This window comes from Aulonocara sp. 'chitande type north' Nkhata Bay, linkage group LG23 (genome assembly GCF_057382095.1).
Source record: "Aulonocara sp. 'chitande type north' Nkhata Bay isolate Kocher_YH1m ecotype deep benthic linkage group LG23, A_spYH_male_GT1.1, whole genome shotgun sequence".
Lineage (NCBI taxonomy): Eukaryota > Metazoa > Chordata > Actinopteri > Cichliformes > Cichlidae > Aulonocara > Aulonocara sp. 'chitande type north' Nkhata Bay.
In genome coordinates this window covers 3436744-3462138 of record NC_141365.1, presented here as the reverse complement: position 1 = coordinate 3462138, position 25395 = coordinate 3436744, and the positions used below count along the sequence as shown (strand labels likewise).

Below are 25395 nucleotides of genomic sequence, written 5' to 3'. Positions count from 1 at the left end.
AAAAAAAAGAAAAAAAAAGGTGCTTAAAGTCACCGTATCCTCTTGAAGAGATTTAAAACTGATACAGATTCCTGAAACAAAAAATGAAGAAACTTGGTTAATGTTTTCAGCGGGTATTAAAATGGGCGGGGTTTGTTGTCGATGCTTTCTCACCTTTGTCGAGCGTGTTTTATTGAAAACGTTCCAGAAGCGTAAAGTCTCGTCTCCAGCTCCCGTCACGATCGCCTCACCGTCTGGAGACATGGCCTAGAGAGTACAACAAGTCATTCGAATTTTATCTCAATAATGTTCTTATTTAAAGTAAAGCGCTATATAAATACAGGCCATTTATATTATCAGTGGAGAGAAAAAAAACCCAGACTGACCAGGTAGAGCACTCGGTAGGAGTGTCCTGTAAGCTTGGCCACCTGAGTGAGAGCTGGATATTTCCACACCAAGATTTGATTCTGAGAGTATCCGTGGGTGCTTACCTGAAAAAGAAAAGCATTTGTTTGCTTTTTGTTGTTTTTAACAGCGAACTCCAGTTCATGTATGTGTGATGGACCGAGCTGAAAAAGCAGGAGTCGCAGGAATGATCCGAAAATGGGTTTTCATTTATTTACAAACAGTAAATGTTGAGCTCATGAAAGAAGTCAAAGAAACAGTGAACTGTGACCTCAACAAACCAAACAAACATGAGTGACCTAAACAGGAAATGACACACATATAATGGCTGATCAGACCACTATGACACAACAGAAGTAAACAAACCACAAAACGATGCAGCACAGTCCAGTTTGTTAATAAACTAAACACCAAAGAAGAAAATCAAAACTAAACCCTAAACTCAAACATAGGGATGGGTATCGTTTAGGTTTTATCCGATACCGGTGCCAAATCGGTACTTTTGAAACGGTGCCGGTGCTCAAACTGGTGCTTAAAGAATGGAGAACACAAAATTGGTCCAAAAACTTCTCATGTTCAGCTGTTTTTTGTAAAAAGATAACAATGTTAGCCTTTTCTGCAGCTATGGGGCATATATGGTATCACTCTTGGCTGGAAGCTTAAACAATGGAAAAAAACACAAACTTTGTCTAAAAACCTCTCATGTTTAACTGTTTTCCACTTTTTCTTTGGTCATTTTAGCCTTTTTGGCCAGGGTGAAGGGAGTATCTGCCATCAAACAAGAAGACAGCCGCATGTAGCTATGATGATGTTTGCTAGTTCACCTTACATGCATTAATGTAATAACGTGGTTAGCCTACTCAATGTAAATTACACACGAACAACATTAAGCTCCTCACGCAGAGAAGAACGGCTGCTGCTGCATCATCATCCTCATCATTTCTGCTACACTGGCAGGGCTAGGGGCCAGGACTCTCCTCTTCGTGTTTTTGGGGGATGTTGCATAACAGGCAACACACCCGCAGTAGATGCGCTCGGTGTGAGGTCTCGCAGCAAGCTATCAAATACGGTGCATTTCTCGGCTTTAAAAAACCCCCGCTATGCGTCGCCAGGTGTTTCATCAGATTCGAGGTGTTACCTCCTTTGACAGTATCACAGTATCAGCTTAAAGCACTTGTTGCTGCTGAGTTTGCATCTTTTGCTGTGAAGTACAGCCAGACTTTTGACCGCTTCGCCTTGGACATTTTTAATCTGTAGCTCTGCGCTAACAGAACGTACGTACCTGGGCCCGCCTACTATTCTCGGAAACGTAAAATGATTGGCTAGAAGTGTATCACAGCTCAGGAAAAAAAAGCACCGAAATAAAGCACCGAAATGTGCGCTGCTTTTCGGTCTGGTTACTACCGTTTATGTCAGAACCGGTGCCATCATGGCACCGGACACCGGTACCCATCCCTACTCAAACATTTAACTAAAGAAAACACACTTTCTCCCCCTTCAGCAGGAGGTGGTGGTGTGGTCCAATCATCCCCTCTCTGCATTTCACTGCTTTAAACGCCACCTTTTGTTTCCTTTACCTGTTTCTTACCTGCCACGATCGGTGAGGGAGGCCAGACAAAGACTATACAAAAATCAAACCAAGAATCAGAAATAAATTGGTATAAATACATAAGCAAACTAAATGTGCGCGCTTACAAACAAATGTATCCAAACCAAACAATAAACTTACTGCAAACTGAAGTGTGTTATTATTATTAATGAAGAAATAAAGAATACATCAGAGTTACCGACTTTTAGAGTGCAGTCATGGGTGTGGCCATCACAGTATGTAAGGGCGATATAGCTGAATTAACAGCGAGCTTAATCTCTGAAAACCTCTTCTTTCTTTCGGGGTCGTCACAGCAGATCATCTGCCTCATCTCAGCCTATCCCCAGCATCCTCTGTCGCACCAACCCTCTGCATTTCCTCCTTCACTGCATCCACGAACCTTCTCTGTAGTCTTCCACTATCCTTCCCTCTGCACAGGTCCAAACCATTATGTTACCGTTTTATGGGGTAACTGTTGAACCCATTCTCCATAACGGATAACCTTTGTGTCAAGCTCGGATCACAAATTCAAAATGTCATTAAAAGGGCTGGAAAGATGATTAGCATGCTCCATCCATCTTCCCCCCAGAAGATATCTGAAGAGTCAGTGATTGAGTGGGTTGGGGGAGGATCACTAAAGATATAAATCACGTCCTTAATAATAAAGAGCATGACTGATGAAGAATAAAGTACGAGACTCCTGCCTGACAGAATCTGTCATCCTGCTCATCACTAATACAAAATGATTAATCTCTTTATCTGTGTATTTAAAGTTCACATTAAATCAAACATGACAGTTACCTTATGTGACAGTAAGACTCACCTACCTGCCAGTTTTGGGTCCAGCAACGACAAATCAGTAATTTTGCAGCTATTCTTAATTCTGAAGTTTGTCATTTTCAATAAAACACACAAAACAGGATTCATTCTGCACTCGTAGGTTTACGCTAATTTTACATGCAACGAAACAGAGTTGAGTTTTAATCTCCCTCACTCATGATTATAGAGCTGAGGTCGATCCATGCAGAAGCCCCTGGAGCTGGCCAATCAGAACAGCTCTGTACATGTATCCAATCGACTTCAGAAAATGCTCTTAACTAGGGATGGGTACCGGTATCCGTTGCCATAATGACATAAACGGTAGTAACCAGACCGAAAAGCAGCGCACATTTCGGTGCTTTTTTTCCCCTGAGATGTCACACACTTTGGATTCTAGCCAATCATTTTACCTTTCCAAGGATAGTAGGCGGGGCCAGGTACGTACGTTGTTTTAGAGCAGAGCTACAGATTAAAAATGTCCAAGGCAAAGCGGTCAAAGTCTGGCTGTACTTCACAGCAAAAGATGCAAACTCAGCAGCAACAAGTGCTTTAAGCTGATACTGTGATACTGTCAAAGGAGGTAACACCTCGAATCTGATGAAACACCTGGAGACGTATAGCATTTTGTTAAAAGCCGAGAAATGCGCCGTATTTGATAGCTTGCTGCGAGACCTCACACCGAGCACATCTACTGCGGGTGTGGTGCCTGTTATCGGACCCGGAGTTAGCAACATCCCCCAAAAACACAAAGAGGAGAGTCCTGGCCCCTAGCCCTGCCAGTGTAGCAGAAATGATGAGGATGATGATGCAGCAGCAGCCGTTCTTCTCTGCGTGAGTAGCTAATTTACGTTGAGTAGGCTAACCACGTTATTACATTAATGCATGTAAGGTGAACTAGCAAACATCATCATAGGTACATGCGGCTGTCTTCTTGTTTGATGGCAGATACTCCCTTCACCCTGGCCAAAAAGGCTAAAATTACCAAAGAAAAAGAGGGAAACAGCTGAACATGAGAGGTTTGTGTTTTTTTTCCATTGCTTAAGCACTGCTTCCAGCCAAGAGTGATGCCATATATGCCCCAAAACTGCAGAAAAAAAACATGAGAGGTTTTTGGACAAAGTTTGTGTTTTCCGTTCTTTAAGCACTGTTTAAGCACCGGCACCGTTTCAAAAGTACCGGTTTGGCACCGGTATTGGATAAAACCTAAACAATACCCATCCCTACTCTTAACGCATCGCTGCTGACCTACATTTTTAATCAGTGTCTTCACAATTACAAATGGTAATAAATCCGCGGACAGCACATCCACTGTGCATGTGGGGTCTCTTACCAGCTCATTAGCATGTTTGGACCAGGCCAGGTTGCAGACCTGAGAGCCGGTGTCCATGCACTGCAGCGGCTGCGATGTCAGGGTATTCCAAAATCTAATGCAGCGGTCGGCGGTGCCGCCGCCCGAGGCCAGCAGGCCGTGCTGATGGGGGGACCAGGCGATGGCTTTAACTGCAGCCAGGTGATCGATGTACGTCTGCATGGGACTGAGCGACGAGTGGTTCCACACCAACAGCTAAGACCACAAATCGAACACATCATCAGTGAGCAAAGCAAATCCGTACAGTCTTTGTGGTTGATTAAATATCAATATCATCATAAAAAACAAAACTACCTTGTTGTCATTTCCACCAGAGGCGAGCAGCTGATGGTCAGTGCTCCACTTCAAACCGCACACTTCCTGTCTGTGTCCCTGCAGGCGCCTCTCTGACTGCAGCGGAGGCGTCCGCGCGTCTCGCTGGAGGATCATACGATCTCGGCTTCCCGAAGACAACTGGTCGGCGTTCCAAGCCAGAGCTCCTGTAATCAGAGTAACTTTAACTTAAGCCTCAGCTTAGACAGTCTTAGTTGCTCCGCTTGAATGACCTCCAAGATGTCTCAACTTTATCCTGGCTGATTTTTCAAGTATTCCTTTAGGATCATTTCTGAAGCCACGATCACACTAACTCACCAACTCTGGCTGTGTGGCCCTCCAAGGCAAAAAGCTTTTTGCCAGCAGCAGCATCCCAGATCTGAACATAGCCTTTGTGAGTTCCCACGGCTACAAGGTTACCCTAAAACAAAGTGCAAAGCATCTTCTTAATAACAAAAAACAACTAACAGGTTTCTTTGACAGTAGTCTGCTACGTGTACTTACCCTTTCAGACCATCCGACCGATGTGACAGAGTCGCCCTCTACTGACAAATCGCACAGTCTGGTCACCTGAGGACACTTAGCTAGTGAGTCACTGTTGCACAGCACAGCAACAACAAACAGAAATTTACACTCCAGTATCGGTACCTGGCTGGTGCATGCGCTCCACAGGTAAACACACGTGCCCAGCCCCACACTGAGCATATTGAGAGCCGACCAGTCCACCAGGTTAAGATAAAAGTCATCCTGCAGCTCTGGAGCATCCAGGACTTTAAAGGGAATCTTGGAGATCTTGCGAGTTGGCTTCCTTGGTGAACGCAACAACTTCTGACTGCAACAGGAAGTTCAGGTATAACGTGACTCCAAAGTGCAGGGATGATCTCAAACTTTAGAGCTCAAACAGCGCTCTTACCTTTTATTGCTGACGGGTGATAACGAGTAGGGAGAGACGTTGGCGCCGTCTTCTGATGACAAGCTTTTGGTGTTGAGCGAGTACTGAAAAGTAAAGGTGCATCATTAGAGCAAACAGAGGTCTGATCAGAGCACAAACATGGATGACCGAGAGAATCTGAGACTTCCATACAGAGAAGAGACTCCTCTTCTCGGGCGGGGACGATTGCAGACGTCTGTCCTCCGTCTGGGGATCTTGGATCTTTTCTATTCCTGCTCCCAACAGCTCATTCTTCAGCAAAGCAGAGTAGGCCAGCCCGTCTGCTACAGCGACGACAGCAGTGATATTTGATTCATGTGCAGGTATAAAAGAATAACAAGGAAACAGCAAAATTTAGACAATTTCAAAACATATTCACCTTTGATATTGTCAGAAGAGGCATCCTTTGTTTTTTTGTTCACAGTCGGTGACTTCTCATTTTCCTGCACATAAATCATAAAGATTATTGATCAATTTATAACATTTACACTGTAAATTATTTCACACAACAAACCAAGCAATCATCATTCAAGGGTTCGCCTTCATTTTTACCATTTTAAACATTTGGAAAACAAACATCACAACTTTAGAAAATATGAAACAGTAAATCTGAGTCTTCCCTCCATAACCCGAACCAGCCGACTTACACGACTATTTAATTTCCACTAATTCATGAAGTTGCTGTCAAAGCCCAGAGAGGAGCGACCTCACCAGCTGTGGACACTGAGACAGTTTCCCTACTGTCGGCTATTTTCGCTGCTTAAATAAAACACAGAAGTGCTCTGAGATGCTCTTTCAAGAATTTTAAAGACTTAAAGTGACAAAACAAAACAAAAAAAATTTCCACAACATCAGAATTAGAACTTGAACCACTGGATGTGTCCACACAGCTCTCTTACAAAAACCCAAAACTTAAAACACAGCCTCACGTTGATCCTGTGAAAGTTGATATTCCAGTTTGCCCCCGCTCTGGTAGGTATGAATCGGTCTCCAAGCTTAGTGGGCGAGGACAGTGGTGAGCCGGCGGGTGTCCGACTGTTCTGCAGTTTCTGCAACACAAACATTTATCATTAAGTATGTACGTTTATGAACAGAGAGGTTTGTTAGTGATTACGTCATCTAAGATCTAACTTAATAATGTCACACATTCAGCACTGATGCACATCTTTATTAAGTTCCCATACTACAGCCAATGTGGTTACAATATCGGAGTAGATAAAAGAATAATTCTCTACAAGGAATAAATTAATAAAGCAAATTTCAAATCAGATGAAGGGATGGAAAAAATGACACTTTATCATATTATTAATGATGAAAACTAGGAAGAGGAGGAGAAACTAAGCGAACGACTCACAAAGATGTCATTCTCGGTGTTAATTTGGCGTAGGAGGCGATGTTCATAGTCGGGATCCATTCTGGACCCTGAACCCTCAACCGCAGAGTGGGAGGACACAGCTGTGCAATACAAACAAGGGAGTTAATAAATAAGCAAGCAGTTTAATCGAGACAATGTAAAAGTCATCCCATTGTGATAACACTTTCTTTGCAACCACAATCTTTGCCTAAAAGTTTTTATGGACCAAGTTTTGGATATATAAAATGAACGCTGTGAAATTTTTGTGTTTTAAGATATTTAGATTTTACAATAGTCCACCCCCATCATAAAAAATAAATCAAGATATGTAATTTGGAACCAACACATCAAAAAAATCTAAAGTTGAACAAAAATCAGGTAGTCCTACAGAGTACCATCTGAAAACTCTAGGATGGCGTTTTATTTGTATCACACTATGTGCTGACATTTTTGTTTTTGTCATATTTACTCAACCAGCATCACAGTTGAGTAAAAATATGGAGATTTTGATGAAGAATTTAAAGTTAAAAGTGTTTTACATGTTTTATTTTGCATTACTGTAAAGTTTGACTTTATACTGTTTGGAAATGATCACTCTTTTGCAACATGAATGTATTAGTTTGTGCTCAAACACGGGACTTCACAGGACCGCTTTGACACTTTTAAAGTACCCGTTCCTAACTAGTGGTTCATTTTTATGGTAAGAAAGCCCAAAGGATACATCAGACTTTTATCTTTAATACTTTTTGAGCTGTCCAAGTTCAAACATTGCCTCAGATTTCAAAGTGTGAACAAACCTGCTGGAAACCCCATTTTTCTAATAAAATTATCTAGAAAAGCATCTTATAAAAGCTTTAAACTTCACAGAAATCTGTATATATTAATACAATTTGGAGCATAAAACTTTTAGGTACATCTGAGATGGTCGAGCAGGAGGACCATGAGAATTATATTGTGCCCACTTTTGTTGCTTTATGTCTGTGAAGGTTCTCAGTCATCGTAGTCTAAGGAGCTTGGAAAGAAAAGCGTCTGCACTTCTTTAAGTTGCTTGAAGTTCAGAACTGAAGAAGCTTCTCGGATGAGAGGTGAGACGTCTTCAAGCAACTTAAAGAAGTCCAGACGCTTGTCTTTCCAAGCTCCTTTGGCCTTTTGTTGCTTTGTTTCGTTTTTGTGGTCACATTTTAGGTGGACGCAGAAAATTAGAGTAAAGACGGGGTGTTTTTCTGATTTAAGTTTTAAAATGATAAAAGCAAGAAGTTGTTTTTAAAAAAAAAATGTTGTTAAGTCGCCATCTTGAAGTTGTAGCAGGCTAAAAGCAGCAGTTTCAGTGCTCACCTGCTAACTGTGCACTGCAAAACAAATCGATTACTCAACTTTAAATAAGCAGAACATTTAGCCCCAACTACACCGAATCAGTGCTAGTTTCAAAAGCACTAATTACCTCAGAGTAACAGCACAACTCATTATTAACCAGTTACGAGAATCTAACATGCTTCCGAGATTCATTTGTAGCTAAATGTCTTCAAAGACGCTTATTTGTGCTAAATTAGAAGCAGCCTATGATAACTACCGTTAGCTTACTTAGCTAAGGGCTATCCGCTCATATTTGTCGGGACAGCATACCTAAAACGAGCCAGCTCCGGCAGACCACCTCCGGACAGAAACAGCGGGGGCAGACGATCCGGACCGGCTATTTAAAACCATTCAGGCTCAGGTGCGGCTTGTTGTTTAGCTGAGGTCTACGTAACATTGCATTGTGGGAGTTTTGTGTCACTCCGGTGACGTACATCATAACACGGAAGTGTCCATATTTATTGCTGCAAGCAGGATGCTGTAAGGTGGGATACTGGAGCCAACTACCGGGAAAAAGAAGTGTTTTAAAAGTAGTGATCGTGGATAAAGACTGACACGGTTAGGATGTTATATTTATCCCAATATCTGTGCTACAGTTAAAGTGATGTCATAAATTAGTCTCACCAAATGGTCCAAAATATTAAAGGGGAAGCAGTTTAACATCAACATGAGTCGTGCTGGGAACTTCTGATGCAGCAGCTCAAACTTAAATAAAACCATTAAAAGCGAACACCTCCTGCCATTGTGTTTCAGTTACCTGTAATACCCACGTTTCAAGTATAGAGGGAGCACTCGACCCATAGCTGGATAGATGCTCACGGCATACATCTTTAGAAGAACAGAACAGAATAAATAGCCACTTTATTGTCATTCAGCACACACACCAGTTAGTGCACATCAGAATATCATTTTGGTGCTTTTATTCACCATTGATTGTACAATATAAATAACAAATAAATCTAAATCTAGGGTATGAAAAGAATCTATGCACACTTAAGAGAAATTTATATACATTATTTAAAAAAGAAAAGAAGAAAACTTGCACAGAATACTGGGAAAATAAAACAAAAAACATACGTTGCACAGCAAAAATAACAGTATTTAATAACTTAATAACTTCTGATATAATCCTGGCTGGACGTTTGACCACTCTTCCTGCATGGACCAAGCGTAGTCCACTTTCAGTAGGGTTGAGGTCGGGTCTTTGAGAAGGCCATTCCAGATGTTAATGTCAACCTACAACCAGTTTTGATGTGTGCTTTATATCACTGCTGTGTTTAAATACCCACTTGTGTCCCAGTTTCAACTGTCTGGATGTGGACTGGAGGTGAAGATTCCTCCTCTTCATTATTCCATCCACTTTTTGCAGTGTAGCAGTCCCACCCAGGGCACGGTAAATGGTAAATGGCCTGTATTTGTATAGCGCTTTTACTAGTCCCTAAGGAGCCCAAAGGGCTTTTACACATCCAGTCATCCACCCATTCACACACACATTCACACACTGGTGATGGCAGCTGCATTGTAGCCACCCTGTTTGAATTTGTAATTCTTGGAATCTGCAGTTGTTTGGAGACGGCTCCAGAGACTTTTTTCCAACTTGTGTAAATGTACATTTCTTCTTTATAGATATTGACGGAGTTTTTTGGATTTTCACATTGTTCTGAGTATCAGTGAATCTACTGAGTGCTCTCAAGCAAATCCTTCTCATGCAGGCAACAAAAAACTACCAGCTGTAGTCGATCACGACCACCACAAAGAAGGTAATAGAAGTTCACCGTCTCTTTTTTTGTATCCACATGTCACAGTAAGCAAATGAAAGTATTTTATGCATTTTTAATAAAAGCCGATCACAAACCTCAGTAAAGTCAGTGGTTTCAGCTTCTGAGGATCTACTTTCAAACTGTTTAGAGGAGGGATATTGGCTTTATTGGACAAAGAACGATGAATAAGGAGGAAAAGAGGAAGACCACAGAGAAGATCCATGGATGCAGCAAAGGTGGACATGCAGAGGGTTGGTGTGACAGAAGAGAATACCAGGGATCGAGTGAGCTGGAGGCAGATGATGTGCTGTGGTGATCCCTAAAGGGAGCAGCTGAAATAAGAAAGATAGGGTTCAGTGAGAAATCAGGGAATCAATAACAAAGTACGAGTACTCTGCTGGTCCTGCGCTGGGAAATTCAGCTGTAGAAATAAAAGCTTCAGCTATGATGATCTAACATTATGTTAAGAAGAAATATCCTCTCTGCCTTCATTTTTCCAGCACAAACCTGTAGTGTAACATCTTACTGAACAACAGTCAGTAAATTGGATGCTTAATATAAGGTGGGATTGTGTCTTCACTTTCTATTCGGGCTCATTGTCTGCTACAAACTCTGCTGAAACAAAGTAAGATCGCAGCTCTTCTGAGAAAAAAAATGCAGATGGAGTGACTCACAATGAAATATTTGATCATCTAATCAAATCTGAAGCCTGGTTTTGTTTTAAGAGAGTCTGGGTGTATTTTTAGACCCGACAGCTTGCGTGTCCCACTGTCCTGCTCTAGATGATATTGTAACAGGATTATAGAGTCATAAAGTGAGTGTGTGTGTGTTTGAATGTTGCATGCTCATCCAAACAGACTGCTGAAAGTACTTTTCTGCCACCGCCTCCCTCCATATAGTAAAGTGGCCTTTGAAATGCACAGCTAATGACCATGCAGCAGCAACAAAAGCCTGAGCACTGGGCCTTTAATGCTGCCAATTGTAGTGATGATAATCACACACTGAGCGCAGAGAGGGCTTGCCCCCCGTGAACTTCACTGTGTGTTTTCTGGTGAGTGGGCCTAAAGAAATTTACCACATCAGACACACAACGTAGTCCTGCAAGTGTGAACGAAGCATCGCATCACCCCACACACACACACACACACACACACACACACTCACTCACTCACTCACACTCTCTCTATCTATTTGTCCCCCTCAGACACACCCACACAGCACTGGCGCCAACAACTAAATCCCCCACCCCTTTTCCTCCCTCCCCCCGTTAGCTGACCTCTAATTATGTCATGCGAAAAAGCTGTGTCCCATTGAAAAGCTCCCTTAATCAAACCCAATTAATTCCGCTTTTTTCCCTTATTATCCTTTGCAAGAAACGCGTCTTTCCAATAAGACTGTTAACTCCAACCGTGGCGCTTTCAGATCTACTCGGGTGCAGGAGCAAAATAATAGACTGCACAATTAATCAATTAGTCATTAGGGATTCAGTTGTTCCTAATGAACACAGTTGCTGTGTAGAAGAGGGGCGTTAGAGATGCCTCAAAGTTCCTCGTCTTTCTGTTTGGAAATGTGTCTACAAGTTGAATTCTTTGACTTTCACCGCTGTACTGCACAAGAAAACACAACTGAAAGAACTTTATGAATTTTGTTACACTACTGATCACGTTGGCTTCAGTCATTTAATTGACTTCCTAATGTGTCACCTGTGTTCCTGGCAGTGTTGGTCAAGTTACTTGAAAAAAGAAATCAGTAACTACTTCCCCAAAAAAGTAATCCCATTACTTTACTGATTACTTATTTTCAAAAGTAATTAATTACTTAGTTACTTTTTAAAAACACAATTTACAACCTGAGTAGGTGATAAAGCGATAGATCTTTCAGCCCAATTCTACTTTTTCTACATAATCCATCATACAAAATGTAATCAAATGGAAAAGTCTCTTTTTAAAACTTGTTTTATTAGTTTTAATCTTTTAACTTTATGCATCAAGCAAACATTAAATTATATGCACCATTCTCTGACTGGAAGAAATTAGTTTAACATTGAAACCTATTTTCTGCACATTCCAGCTCATAAAATAAAATATTTTGTGTGTTTACACTCAGTCTTTCAAATAGATGCAAGTGAAACACAGCAGAACATAAATAAAGTCAAAGACTCAGCGGTCCTGTTGCTCTATTTTCACCTGTAAAGCAGGAGTGGGGTAGGCGGAGGTTTACCCTGGTGCAGGTGTGCCGCGGTCAGTGGAAGAATCCGTGAGTTTCTCTGTGAGTTTCCCATTACGTCGTAGCTACTCGGTGCTTGTTGGAAGTTTAGGGGTTTTTTCGCTGTAAAAAGAAGTTTTCTTCCCACGCACAGCGGACACTAATGTTTTTGTCACTTTTTATGGAATCAAACTCAAAGTAAGGTCAGTACTTCCACGCTTTAAACGCTGCACGCTCATACTCTCTCTGCACTCGATATATGATCCATTGTTGATCTGCACACAGCTGTTGTCACGAACGTCGCACTCGCTTACGTCACTGTCATGAGACGTTCTTGCAAAGAAATCACGGTTTTAGTAACGCAGCGTTCCTACGGTAAAGTAACGGTAATCTAATTACCGTTTTTGCAATAGTAATCCCTTACTTTACTCGTTACTTGAAAAAAGTAATCGGATAACGCGTTACTGCCCATCTCTGGTTCCTGGTAATTGGCTGGTAATCAGTGGTAATGCAGAGTTTCCATGATTAGGTCCCGAGACGTCAACTGGGACACAGAAGAGGACAGTAGGAGGCTTTATTTCACATTCTTTCAGTATGTAGAGGTGCAGGTTATACATATGGTAAAGCCTTTGTTAGCACAAAGCAGAGACTTCATATTTATTTATTTTATTATTAATAAATGCCACCTTTTTTTGCACCACTCGTGCCTCAAGACTTCTTCAAACATCTCTTAAATCTTTTTGGTAGCTGATATTAACAGCTGCCCCCTCTTTGGGGTCTCAGTGCGACACACACCCCCATTACCACCTCCTTGGAATACCAGGTGCTGTAAGTTTAGGGGTGGGTGGAGCATCCTTGACTCCTCCAGTCCGCATGCCAAAGCATCCTTGGGTAAAGTGCAGTTGTCCCTGATGGGTTTGTGTGAGTGTGCATTTTACATCTCTTGCATTTAGGTAACTATGACAACAGATGTCATTGTTTATGTTTAATCAGCTTCCTTGTTGTGTAATGATCCAGAAGGATTTATTGTTCCAGGTATCAGGGAGAATTAAAGGTTGTGTTCCTGCTTCTTAATGCAACGCCACATTTGGTGATTTATTGTCTGACATCAAGCAATATGTGGACAAGACTGATTAATCACATGTCCAGATTATATTGGATAATGTTTTGGGTGAGCACATTCTTGTATGTAATACTGTGATGTATTTTTAAAAAGTTAATATTTTTATCAAATAAGACCAGAAGTAGTGGTTGAGTAAATGTTAGTAGCATTGGGACAGGAAAACGACCCTCTGCCAGAACCTTTTTCCTGCCGATCTGCTGCTCCTTTTCCCATGCTTTCCTTTGTGCCACTCACTGTGGCTCAACGCATGCCTACCCCAGCCCCCGGCTGTGACTGTAGCCCCGACCCGGCCCCAGCTGAGCAGTGCCAGCAGTCCAGCAGTTAGTTAGTATCCGCTCAGGCCCGGCTCGGCCTCGCCCGGCCCGGGTACTAATCCCTGGTCTGTCAGAGGACCCCACTCTGAACTCATCCTGCAACACAGGAAAACGCTCTAATTGGGGGATTTTCTACATCATTAACTCTGATGAGCACCCACCCCACCCCCTGTCTCCCCCTCTCCACTCTCCCTCTCTCTGCATGTCTCTCACACCCACACTTTTCTCCAACTTAATCTGGCTTCTTCACATTCTCGGCCTCTTTCATCCTTTCGGCAAAAGCTTGACTTTTTTTCCCCTTTTTCATTCAGGATGTGTTGTTTGCTTAATTATTCACATATGAGACCCTGACAGTAAAGTAAAAAGTGTGTAAATAGTGAAAGTCTTACCTGTGCACTTGTTATATTCACAAAAGAGCTAAAAGCCATTTCCACAGTTTGAGGTCCTGTATTACTTTTCTTGGGTAATCCTTTAAAGAAAAAGTACTTACTGACTTTTCAATACAAACTTTGTTCTGCACAAATTTTCCCTTTTAAGTAAAGTGCAAAACATTGTGTCACCACATTTTTTTTCTTATAAGGAGAATATGCTGGTGCTGAATGCTGGTGCTGAATGCCCAGAAGACAGTGGAGATTATTGTGGACTTCAGGAAGCACACAGCCCCACTCCCCCCCATCATCACCTCTGTGGACTCATTCCGCTTCCTGGGTACCACCATCACCCAGGACCTGAAGTGGGAGCCCACCATCACCTCCGTCATCAAGAAAGCCCAGCAGAGGATGTACTTCCTGAGGCAGCTGAAGAAATTCAACCTGCCAACACGGACGATGATGCAATTCTACACCGCAATCATCGAGTCCATCCTCACCTCCTCCATCACCGTGTGGTACGCTGGAGCCACTATCAGGGACAAACAGAGACTGCAGCGTGTTGTGCGCTCTGCTGAGAAGGTGATTGGCTGCAGACTCCCATCTTTGCAGGACCTGTACACCTCCAGGACATTGCGGCGTGCAGCTCGGATCTCAGCTGACCCTTCTCACCCTGAACACAGTCTGTTTGACCTGCTCCCCTCAGGCAGGAGGCTCCGGTCCATTCGCACCAGAACCTCTCGCCATAAGAACAGTTTCTTCCCCTCTGCTGTTGGACACATGAACAATAACCATATGACTGTTCCCACCACTAACACATGACCCTACGCTGTGTTCACTGCATCATTCCATGTTTGGCACTGATCACCACCTGCACTCATGTATATATCTTTCTACGTAGCACTCTTAATTCTTATTCTCATGTATATATCTCATGTATAGCTCATGCACATATCTTTCTACGTAGCACTTTTAATTCTTATCCCTACTTTTATTTTTTCATGTCTATTTAAGTGCTATTTATGACACTATGTTTGCACTGAAGCACCGCAGCAATTTCCTAATGTTGTAAACCTGCTCAACATTTGGCAATAAACCCCTTTCTGATTCTGATTCTGATGCTGGGATGAAATATCATGACATAAATATGCATATTAAAATGTTGTATCTGTGTATTGCACAGAAAAAACTGTATGCAACTTATTTTTAAAATCAGGATATCTTGCTGAGCTCTGTAACTTGGATCTAATTGCAACACATCTATTTTCATGTTAAGAATTTAAAAAGATCCTGCAAAAACGTCCATGCTTCATCCACTGGCTTATCCATATGGTCCTTGAAGTACGGTCTGCTCAGCCCTCCATCTGTCCAGGACAGTGTCTCACATGCTGAGGAGCCCAGCGAGCACGGCGGCACCGGCCCTCTGTGAACATGTGTTGCAGCGGCTGAACCTTGCAGCCTGCCTGCCTGCCAGCCTGCCTGCCTGCCTGGGGGCAATTAGGGAGCCGAGCCCTGTGGTCAGAGGCCCCCCTGGGAAGTCCTGATTGATTGGAGTCTCATCTTCCTAACAGGCTGGCATCCTGCCACAAACCCATGGAAAAGCAGAGAGGATTGAGAGGGGTAAAAAGAAAGAAAACCATGACAGAGAGACAAGGCGCACAAGTGTTTGCAGCAAAAAAAAAAGTCTCTGCTCATGTATGTCAGATGACAACGATTATACTGTAGTAATCTTGGATTGCTCTAGTAGTCTTAGGGAGGTTAAAAACCCCACAGTGACTGTGGGAATGAGTGCATAGGTCAACATGAAAGCACTGCAGTGAGAACGCAGAGATACAATTTCTATCAAACTATATTTATTTTCAGTAGATCTCCATTTGTTCCAGAATATGAACATCAACAATCCAGACAAAATCCAAAAGAAATAAAACAACGATATCACTAAGACAGACATAACTAGGGCATGTAAGACAATAAAAATAACTAAAACTAGTGCAATCTTGTCTGTTATCTAACCTTTGGCTTATTCTTGGCCCAAAACATTTATGCTGCAAACTAAATGTCCTGTTAACACATAAGATAATTCTGGTTTCCTGTGCTGTGTGAGGTCACCATCGTGTAAAACTACATGAAGACAGATGATGAACAGCGGCTGTAACATTACTTATCCCCTTTAGGTCGGACAAGAGTGAATTTCAAAAGTATCCAAAAAAAAGTGGGGTGTGACTTTGTAACAATCTGGGCAGAAATGAGTCTCCTTTTTTATTTTTAACAAAAGAAAAAACACATTTTATATAGAAACATAAAAAATGGGTTTCTAAAATTGCACTTTAAGAGGACAGAGTTTTCTATCCCTCTTGTTCTGTTAAAAAGTCAAAAAATATATAAATTTCAACCTCCAAAGATTTGTTTGAGATGGTACCTGCACATGCAAAAACATTTCAGTGTCACAGTCTTATTTATTTACCTCTACTGTCCATATGAAGCATATTGTGCTCCAACTTTAAGATGATTGGGGCTTAACCCTGTAACAGATGGCATAAGACTAATATTGTGTCACTAATGACCAAAGCAGTAACAATCCATGTTTCCTCTTGTTTGAAAAAGAAAAAAAAAAAACTACAACAAAATGGTTACAAGGGCCTATTTAGTGCAGCCTGAGACCGTTTCTCCCCCTTCTGTTCGGGACAAAGAGGATGCACTTGGATCAATTGTGTCGAACAAAGACCGAACTATGTGGGGTGACGCATCACACAGGGCTCTTTCTGCTGCCCTGCACGTACACGCAGCCACCCAACACTGAGCTGCCAACAGGTTTTCTCCTCCAACAGTCACTCAAGCAAAAAGAGGGCTACTCCGCTGACTAGCCTGCGTTTTTTTGTCTACTTCCTCTGCCTTTCTTCTGCTTCCTCCCTTCTTTAAAGCACAAGTCAGAAAAAATGTATCCGTGCAGAGATATTTTTGGTATATTCCCGGTCCCAGTTGAGGTGACCCTTTTCCCACCAGATGAAGATCTCTTAAAGAAGCTTCTCCTCACTGATCATCTTCTTCCAGTCACACCAAGATATCTAAAACATGGACTCGCGTATCTAAACTGCGTAGCAAGTAGAAACATAAATCATAGTACAGGTGGACATAAAACGAAAACCAGCTACACGGCTTTTATAATTAAACAGATTAGTGAGATGAGCAGTGACACTGTAGTGTGTCTTCATGCCTCGATGTCACATTAAACAGAGACCAAAGGTCCATTCACAAAGTCCTCTAAGACTCTGATTTGCAGACCCATGAAAATTCGACGGCTGGACTAATTAGTAAAAACACAAATGTGGTGTAAAAAAAAAATTAGAAAAGAAAAGCATGAGAATGATATTTTGCTCGACTCAAATGATTTGGATAAATGAAAAGTGATGAATAAGAATTCCCGCATTTTGGCAGTTTTTAATGATATAGCGTGTCTTCACTGTTGGTGCACCCAAAGAGCTGCAGCAAGGGCTCAGGCATGAAACGTGCACTCAGAGCCTGTTTGTGACTCGGAAATACTTCTAGGTGTCATAAACCGTTTGTTTCACCAAGAAGACATTTGTTTTTAACGAACCCAAGGCAACAATAGACACCTAGAGATTGGACGAGCAAACCTATCGGAAACTTTTAACCCGCTGAAGGTTTCAGCTGTTTTTTAAGGGGGAAGAAGTAGAAAAGAAAAGAAAGTCTCCCCCCCAAACAAAAATTCTTACGTCCTCAGCTTTCACAGTTCAGAATCCACTTCTTTCACTTAGTGGCGTAGCACGTGACGTGTGTCACTTCCAGCATTGCTCACGTCGACCGCCGAGCTCGTTAGTCACATGGGTTGCCAGGTCTTGTCCATAGACTGGATGTGTTCCTTGGCTTTCATCCTCAGCGCAGCAATACTGGAGCTGCGCTGGTCCACATCCTCCAAAGGGTACTTTTCAGGGTATGGTGCTGGACACTGATAAGGAGGAGGAGCCATGCTCTGCATCCCTTGACCCATGGACGGATGGGGATGAGTGTGAGTGTGAGGGTGTGGATGAGGACCGTGAGGACCGTGAGGACCGTGAGGAGCGTGAGGAGCGTGGGGGGTGGAGTTGAGGAAATGGTGGCTTGGGTAGCTGGGCTGGAGGCCTTGAGCTGGACCCATGAAGCCTGGGATACTGTGCACAGGTGTAGCACTGGACAGGGGAGAGGTCAGCCAGGGTTCCAAGGGGAGGGAGTTGGTCATTGGACCCATGCTGGTGTGAACCGGTGCCGGACGGTTGAAAGAGAGCATGGGTGAATCGTGGAGCTTCATGGTGCTGGCGTCCATTTTTTCCTGCCGGCGCCATTTAGCTCTGCGGTTCTGAAACCAGACCTGGAAGAAAATGACAGAAAAATAAGGTACGTGTAAATATGATGGAGTGCAGAGTTTTTCATTCTGGGTAGGGAAATATACTCGAATATACTCGACAACACTGGGGGAGTTTTTTGGATGAATACAGCCTTTCACGTAGTGTGAATATGAGATTTTATTCCAGAATAATGAGAATATCTCTAAGAAAACCCCAAAAACAAGACAGAAACGTTTGAAGTGCTTCTTAGCAATCTCTGAAATGGTGTTGCCTTTAATGCAGTTCACGTTACCTGAACTCTGACTTCGGGGAGGTTCACCTTCATGGCGAGCTCCTCGCGGCTGTACACGTCTGGGTAATGGGACTTTTCAAAGGCACGCTCCAGCTCGTGCAGCTGGTAGGTGGTGAAGGTGGTGCGGTTGCGCCTGTGTTTCTTCTTGGGCTGCTCATCCTTGCTTGGGTCCGGAGACTTGCCTTCATCGCTCTCTATACTCTTCCTCAGCTCGCTCAGTTCCTGATCACATTTGTTTGCAAATAAGCCGGAGTCTGTGGAAGAGCCCAGGAAAAAATATTGTGAGTTTTTATTTCCTCCACATGCTTTTTGACTGGACTAAGTGAATGAGAACTACAGTTTAGAGAGAAATACAAATGGAGAATGCAGTTTCCCACTTTCCAGTAGAGCAAACATTAGTTTGACACCTGCAACAATAGGCCACTGTAGGTCAGTGAAGCAAGCAATTCCCTGTACCTCAATGAAGCTCCAAAACATTCCTAATCGGATTTAGGAAGCTTTTTCCAGTGTTTACTTTTCTTCAAAGTTAAAAGGTCTTTAAAAAGAAATTTGAAAACCACAGTTTTTATCACCACGCTCAACAGCCACTCTTAGATTGTTACCATTTTTGGCTAAGCTCACAGCAGATCTGAAAGAATCTATTTCCCCCGTGCAGGAGAGCCAAAGCACGGAAACGTCCCGAGTTCTGTCCGTCTTTAGGATCACAGATTACTGACAAGCTGGTGTTTACAGACACTAAAAAGCTTTCACTGGCACTGTTCCTCCTCATAACCCTCCCCGTCAAACGATTCCTCTCTCAATTCTTCTTCCTCAGCTCTATTTCTAATCGAATCAACGTGCATATTCATCAACAGTATACAGAAACATGGGAGAGGCCACAGGGGAAAACAGGGAGGTGTAACCAGACCAGCCAGCAAACTGATTTAGCTAAACAAAGTACAGAGATGATGATCCAGGAATAAAATAATCTACTCGAGTTAAGAGTTAATAAGTGCCAAGCTTGGATCTGACTCGAAGACTTAATTTCATTCAGGATGTTAGATAAGTTGCAAATCACAGACAGTGGGTTAAGCTGATTTTAATTAAGGGCTAATTTTGTATTTAGGTAAACAATAGAAACATCAGTATCATCAGTATCTCTTACACCAACTAACATATAGTGAGACGAGCAAAAATCTCGTTTTTTTATGAGCTTTCAAAGCATTTCTGTTATATTCAGCAGTTACTCTACAGAGCAGCACAGGTGTTTATCTAAAAGTGTAAAGGTGATGGCTGACATTCGCCATATTTTTGCTCTGTTTTGGTCTCTATCAGCCCTCTAAGGAAGTATTCAGCTCTTTGCTTTAACAGATGTAACTGTAACAGATTAACTGTAACAAATGTAACTGTATCAAATGTAACTGTAACAGATGTAACTGTATCAAATGTAACTGTAACAAATGTAACTGTAACAAATGTAACTGTATCAAATGTAACTGTAACAAATGTAACTGTATCAAATGTAACTGTATCAGATGTAACTGTAACACATGTAACTGTAACAGATGTAAATGTATCAAATGTAACTGTAACAAATGTAACTGTATCAAATGTAACTGTAACAGATGTAACTGTATCAAATGTAACTGTAACAAATGTAACTGTAACAAATGTAACTGTATCAAATGTAACTGTAAAAGATGTAACTGTAAAAGATGTAACTGTAACAGATGTAAATGTATCAAATGTAACTGTAACAAATGTAACTGTATCAAATGTAACTGTAACAGATGTAACTGTAACAGATGTAACTGTATCAGATGTAACTGTAACAAATGTAACTGTAACAGATGTAACTGTATTCTGACTGCAGATATTTTTCAGGTTTCTCAGGCTGAGAGATGTGAGGGCTAGACCCCGATCTCAATGAGACTTCTTCTTCTCTGATTTAATAACGACAGTTCAAGACTTTAAAGAACAGGAAAAGGTCATTTCAAATCTCGGGGTCATTTAAAAACGCCGTCATCGCACGACCAGCTCAGACCGTGTGGTTTACAATAGTCTCAGCTGTGTTAGCAGCAGAGAGTGCATCACAGGTGAGGCAGTCTTATCGGCTGCGTGTGTTTGTGAAGAATTGATTTATAGTCCCAATTTTTTTGACTTCCTAAAAGCTGGTATTGGTACGAGTCCTCATCGCTCATCAGTGCAGCTCCAAACCAAAACAGTCATGTTTAAAGGCAGGAAGTGAAATAAGGGACTGAAGCTACAGGTCATAACATGTTCAGGAATACACTTTTATGTTGAATGACATTTCAGAGCTTCAGCAGACTGTGTACGAATCTGAATGCTAGCTTGTTTCTGTTAATGGGATGCGGTGATGGAGATGAAGGAGGGGGTCGACTGTGGTCTTTCTGCTGGAGAAACGGGAGCCGAGGCAAAAGCAAAGCAGGGTTTTGGGGTTCATTTATCCACCTCTCATTAAGCAGCTATGACAAAGACCAGGCTCCGACAAAGGCAGAGGTCAGGCCTGGTTCAGTGACCAGCTCTTGGCCTGTCAGCCCATCACAGCCACTGGTCTGAAGCCTCCCTACTGTTTATCAGCCAGCAGAACATCTCAGCACGGAGAGGAGAGGGGGGTGGCCCGACTGACACCGAACACAGAGAAGCTGCTCGGTCAGGAGGAACTGGGCTGACTTCACACAGGATGGAGTGATGTCATTGGTGTTGATGGATGTTAATGCACTGAAACCAAACTGCATCTGAGTCACTTAAAAGCAGTGTTTCTGCTTCGTCTCCGGTTCACAGGAACAACTTTTTCTCTTGTTCCTGCCACAAAATCACCAACCACCTGCCTGATCCTGTGTGTGAAAATAGCTTCAGATTAAACATGATTCAATTTGATTCTAGGAGCGAACGATAACAATAAAGAGCGATTGGACTACGGTACAATCTAATCTGCACAGAAGAGAAGATTAGGGGAATTCCACAAGGGGATGGGATTGGTCTTGGGGACATAAACCCCCTACACCATCTTGTCCTGTGATTTATCTCTCAATCTCAGTCCACACGGTGGAGTTAATGCAGCTTTACATGCCAACGGTGTTTAATGCACTGATTTCGAATCGGTGCGTGAGAGGTTTTCATGCAAAGGTGGAATAACCTCATTTAAAGTGATCAGACTTTTGACGATAGGCTGTTGAAATAATACGAGCTGTAATTATAACTGAATGTCACAGATTTGAAGCTGCTTTTGTTACTCATTTTGTGTATTTTGTGTGTGTGAGAGTTGAAAATCAGATTTTGGTTTATTAGATTCTTACACCAGATTCTAAATCTCAGGTCAAAATAAAGGCCTGGGTGTTTGTGTGATGTCCTTTAAGTGGCTGTTTTTATCTAATTGTGTTTTAAAATGTTTGCTTCACTTGTTATTTATGTCATTTGATCTGTTTCCTGTTTTTTACCACAACTGCCGACAAAACAGTCACGTCACGAAGCTTGACTGGTTTATTCTGGTTCCTGAGCGAGGTTTGGACTATAAAAGGCTCGAACTGTGTTTGTGGTCAGATAATATCCTGTTCAGCTATCTGGTAGTATAAAAACATATTATGTTTGCCCAGCAGCATCAATAACTTCAGTCTACCTATGTTCTGCATTACATCATTCAAATCCTTAAAGTTAGAAAAAGCAAAGATCACTTCAGTCCAGCAGTGCTGCTGCTGCTGTATAATCAATATCTCTGACCATCTCTATGCTTTGAGGCTTTGATGATTCACCCTCAGTAACAAACTCTGCAGCAGCTGATCCATACTGCTCAAAGAGTTCACAAAATTTAATGAAACAAAATCATCTTAAAAGGTGGTGCTACTCTTACAAAATCAGCTTTGCCAGGATGGAGAGCAACAGCCGGACTCACCGTGGTACTGCTGCTGCTCTGTGCCGCTGCTGCTTCTCAGAGAGGAAAGGTGCCCGCTGTAGGACGGGTGCGACGAGGGCTCCAGCTGCTTCCCGGTCTCCGCCAGGCTGTCTATGTTCACTTTGTGGGGTCCGGGGGTCGTGGCGGGACTTAGCAAGGGGTCCTGCTCTTTGCTGAAACCCAGGATGACATCGATGCTGTGGACGCGGCCTCCCACTGCAACGCCCCCACCTTTACCCAGTTCGTGGAAATTGCTGGGCGAGAGACAGCTGTCGTCCACCATGCTCATGGTATCCAGCGATAAATGCATTCGAGCGTCTGGGCAATCACCTGGGCCTGGGGTCGAGGGAAGATGTTTGGGTGAGGCTACGCAGACGCAGATCACTAGGTCACCTAGGATGACTGTTATCCACCTAAACCTGATTATCTTCTTCGGAGGCCCAGAGGGTCAGAACCCCGTAGACTCTGAGTGTTCCAACAAACCACTAATAAGATTGTGACTGTGGGTCAACTTCACACACAAAGAGGCTTTCTTATAAAACGTTTTACTGCTGGACTTAATTTTATGGAAACTCAGGCTAACATTTTTAAACGTAATCACATTTTGGGTGAATCTTTGGACTAACGTGCACTTTTCCTGACAAATAAGTCATGAAGTTGTTGGATTTCCAGCAAATGATTCTGTGTTTGTTACATAAGAAGTAAATAATTAGAGCCGAATGAGACCGTGGCAGTGCTTACCTCTTGGAAGTAAATATGCTGAAGTACTGAAGTTACTGATGCCAGTGCTCCACCTGTTCCTCTCAGCAGCTCTCCCTCCAACTTCACTCTTCCCAGATCCGCTATGTGCACCGCCTGCAGTCGCTCAGCTGGCGTTGATTGCCTAGCATTTCTCTAAATATATTCGCTTTGTGTGACAAACAGCCCCAAACAGATGCACTCCAATGGTAAAGAGCATTTAGTAGCTGAGTTCAGACGCTATCCACTCCAGCTCAGAGAGGAGAGTGGGAGAGGAGTGAGCCGGAGAGAGAGAGGTGGACAAAGCTGAGGCGGCGTAGGAGGTGAAACGAGGGGATTAGGAGAGGGCTGTTAATTGCAATCCTTCCCCTTTAAGAGTGATTGGCGGCTGTTTTCTGCTTAAGAAACTGTTTTAAATGTCATTTTCATTTACCCCCGACGGAGAAGGCCCGGCTAACGAAGCCCGGACGAGACTTTCTTTCATAAATTTATTGTTTTAAAGACAAAAGAATCGCTCAAAGTTTTCACTAATCACTGCCGGGACCCCTTTGTGTGAAAATACTGCAAGAAAGGAAAAGGTGAAATTGTAATGCACACAATAGAACAACAACAAAAAGAAAACAATTTACCGCGGGGTTTATTTTGTGTAATAAAAATGTAAAATACAACATGTACAGTATGTTCTGTGTTGGTTCTCTGTCAGATTTGCAGGGAAGTTGTGCTACTACTAGTTTTATTAACTACAAACTAAAAAGCAAAGTGCAACAACGTAACCACTGATGTACTCAAAATATATCATTTTAAACAGATCAGGCTTGATGCATATAATTATTTACCATCTTAATTTCTGATTTTTCTACTTTATATGCACTGTTTTTATTCCGTTATTAGACATAAACTTTTATTATCGGCAGCCTGCGATATTTAAACCTTTAATTCTCCTTTTATTGTTCTGTCATTTCAGTTTTGTTTTATTTGCATATAAAGCAAGTTTGCATGAACCACCCACTAAAAGAGATTAATGGAAGCCAGTCAGTTGTTTAAATGGATTAAAAAGAGAGCTAATGTTTTATAGTGTGGTTTAAATTAATGGTAACATTTGTATATTTATTTATTTTTGTTTGTCTGATAACATTTATTTAAAAAATAAATCGGACATTTCAAACAGTTACTCGCTACTTGAGTAGTCTTTTCGCCAAGTACTTTTTTACTCTTACTTGAGTAACTTTTTTGACGACTACTTTTCACTTTTACTTGAGTAATAATATTTTAAAGTAATGCTACTCTTACTTGAGTACAATTTTTGGATACTCGACCCACCTCTGGGTTTAATGGCTCCACAGTTAATCAAATCAGTCAAAATAAGACATCATCCATCAGCTCAAAGATAACTGTAACAAAGACAAGAACTGCCTTGGCTTTGGAAAACCCACTAAATATATTTCAAATATGCTTAAACAGTGGAATAGGTGACAGAAAATACCTGTGGTGACGCAGAACATCTACACAATCTCTGATTAAAAATGCCACGTCCATTTAAGACCATAGATTCAAACTATTTCATAGAAGCAGAAAAAAAACGTAAAGGGACATTATCACCTCAGGGTTATTTCATTTGACTGAGTGGTGTTTCTCAAGAGACCGCAGCGCAAAAGGCTGAGAGGTAGGGCACAGAGTTTGAAGGCCACAGACCTCAAAGTTGACCCTGGCTTAGCGTCACAGAAATTAGCACCGACTCTAAAGACGCTAAAGAGATTTCCTCTGACCTCAGACATATCTCAAAATAAAGACAGATACAGATAAACACACAATTGAATCTAAAACTTGGACCTTCCTCAGATTCGTGTTGACACAGCTCTGACGAGAGATCAAAATGCAAATTTGTTTTTTGAGAAGAAACTGTCCCGTGATCATTTCAAATTCCTCGTCACAGTCTTTTTGTTTTTATGTTACACTTCTGTGCTACAAAGGACTGTATTTTTTCTGCACATGCCCCGCAGTAAAATAGCATCTTTTCATTCACCCACTCATACAATCACATTCACACACTCACTCAAATGCATCAGGGGAAACGTAGGGTTCAGCATTTTGCCCGAGGATGCAGATTGGAGGAGCCGGGAATCAAACCTTCCAATTATAATTAGACGACCTACTCCACCTCCTGAGCTACAGCTCCTATTTAGGATGTTAAACACTCAATAACTCCCCTCAAATGATTTAAAACTAAAGTAACCAGCGAAAGAAAACGTA

At 42.1% G+C, this 25395-nt stretch overlaps 2 protein-coding genes across 3 annotated transcripts; both read right to left on the bottom strand.

The window, feature by feature from the left end:
• On the bottom strand, nt 1-8530 carry LOC147300912 (fizzy-related protein homolog). 2 transcript variants are annotated; one of them, XM_086283343.1, is made up of 14 exons: nt 8381-8530; nt 6758-6858; nt 6333-6452; nt 5783-5846; nt 5557-5687; nt 5386-5468; nt 5121-5304; nt 4977-5042; nt 4791-4893; nt 4455-4639; nt 4122-4355; nt 366-470; nt 154-246; nt 1-71 (listed from the first exon to the last, which is right to left on the bottom strand). In XM_086283343.1, the coding sequence occupies exons 2-14, from the start codon at nt 6815-6817 to the stop codon at nt 30-32; spliced, it is 1470 nt and encodes a 489-aa protein (XP_086139469.1). In that variant the 5' UTR covers nt 6818-6858; nt 8381-8530; the 3' UTR covers nt 1-29. The 2 variants fall into 2 exon arrangements, with proteins under 2 accessions (XP_086139469.1, XP_086139470.1); XM_086283344.1 differs by having other exon boundaries at nt 5557-5684.
• Nucleotides 8531-15711: 7181 nt separating this feature from the next.
• On the bottom strand, nt 15712-25084 carry rx1 (retinal homeobox gene 1). The gene is made up of 4 exons (XM_086283470.1): nt 23149-25084; nt 22408-22743; nt 18516-18769; nt 15712-18246 (listed from the first exon to the last, which is right to left on the bottom strand). Exons 2-4 carry the CDS (start codon nt 22715-22717, stop codon nt 17719-17721), a joined length of 1092 nt encoding a protein of 363 aa, XP_086139596.1. The 5' UTR covers nt 22718-22743; nt 23149-25084; the 3' UTR covers nt 15712-17718.
• Nucleotides 25085-25395: the final 311 nt, after the last annotated feature.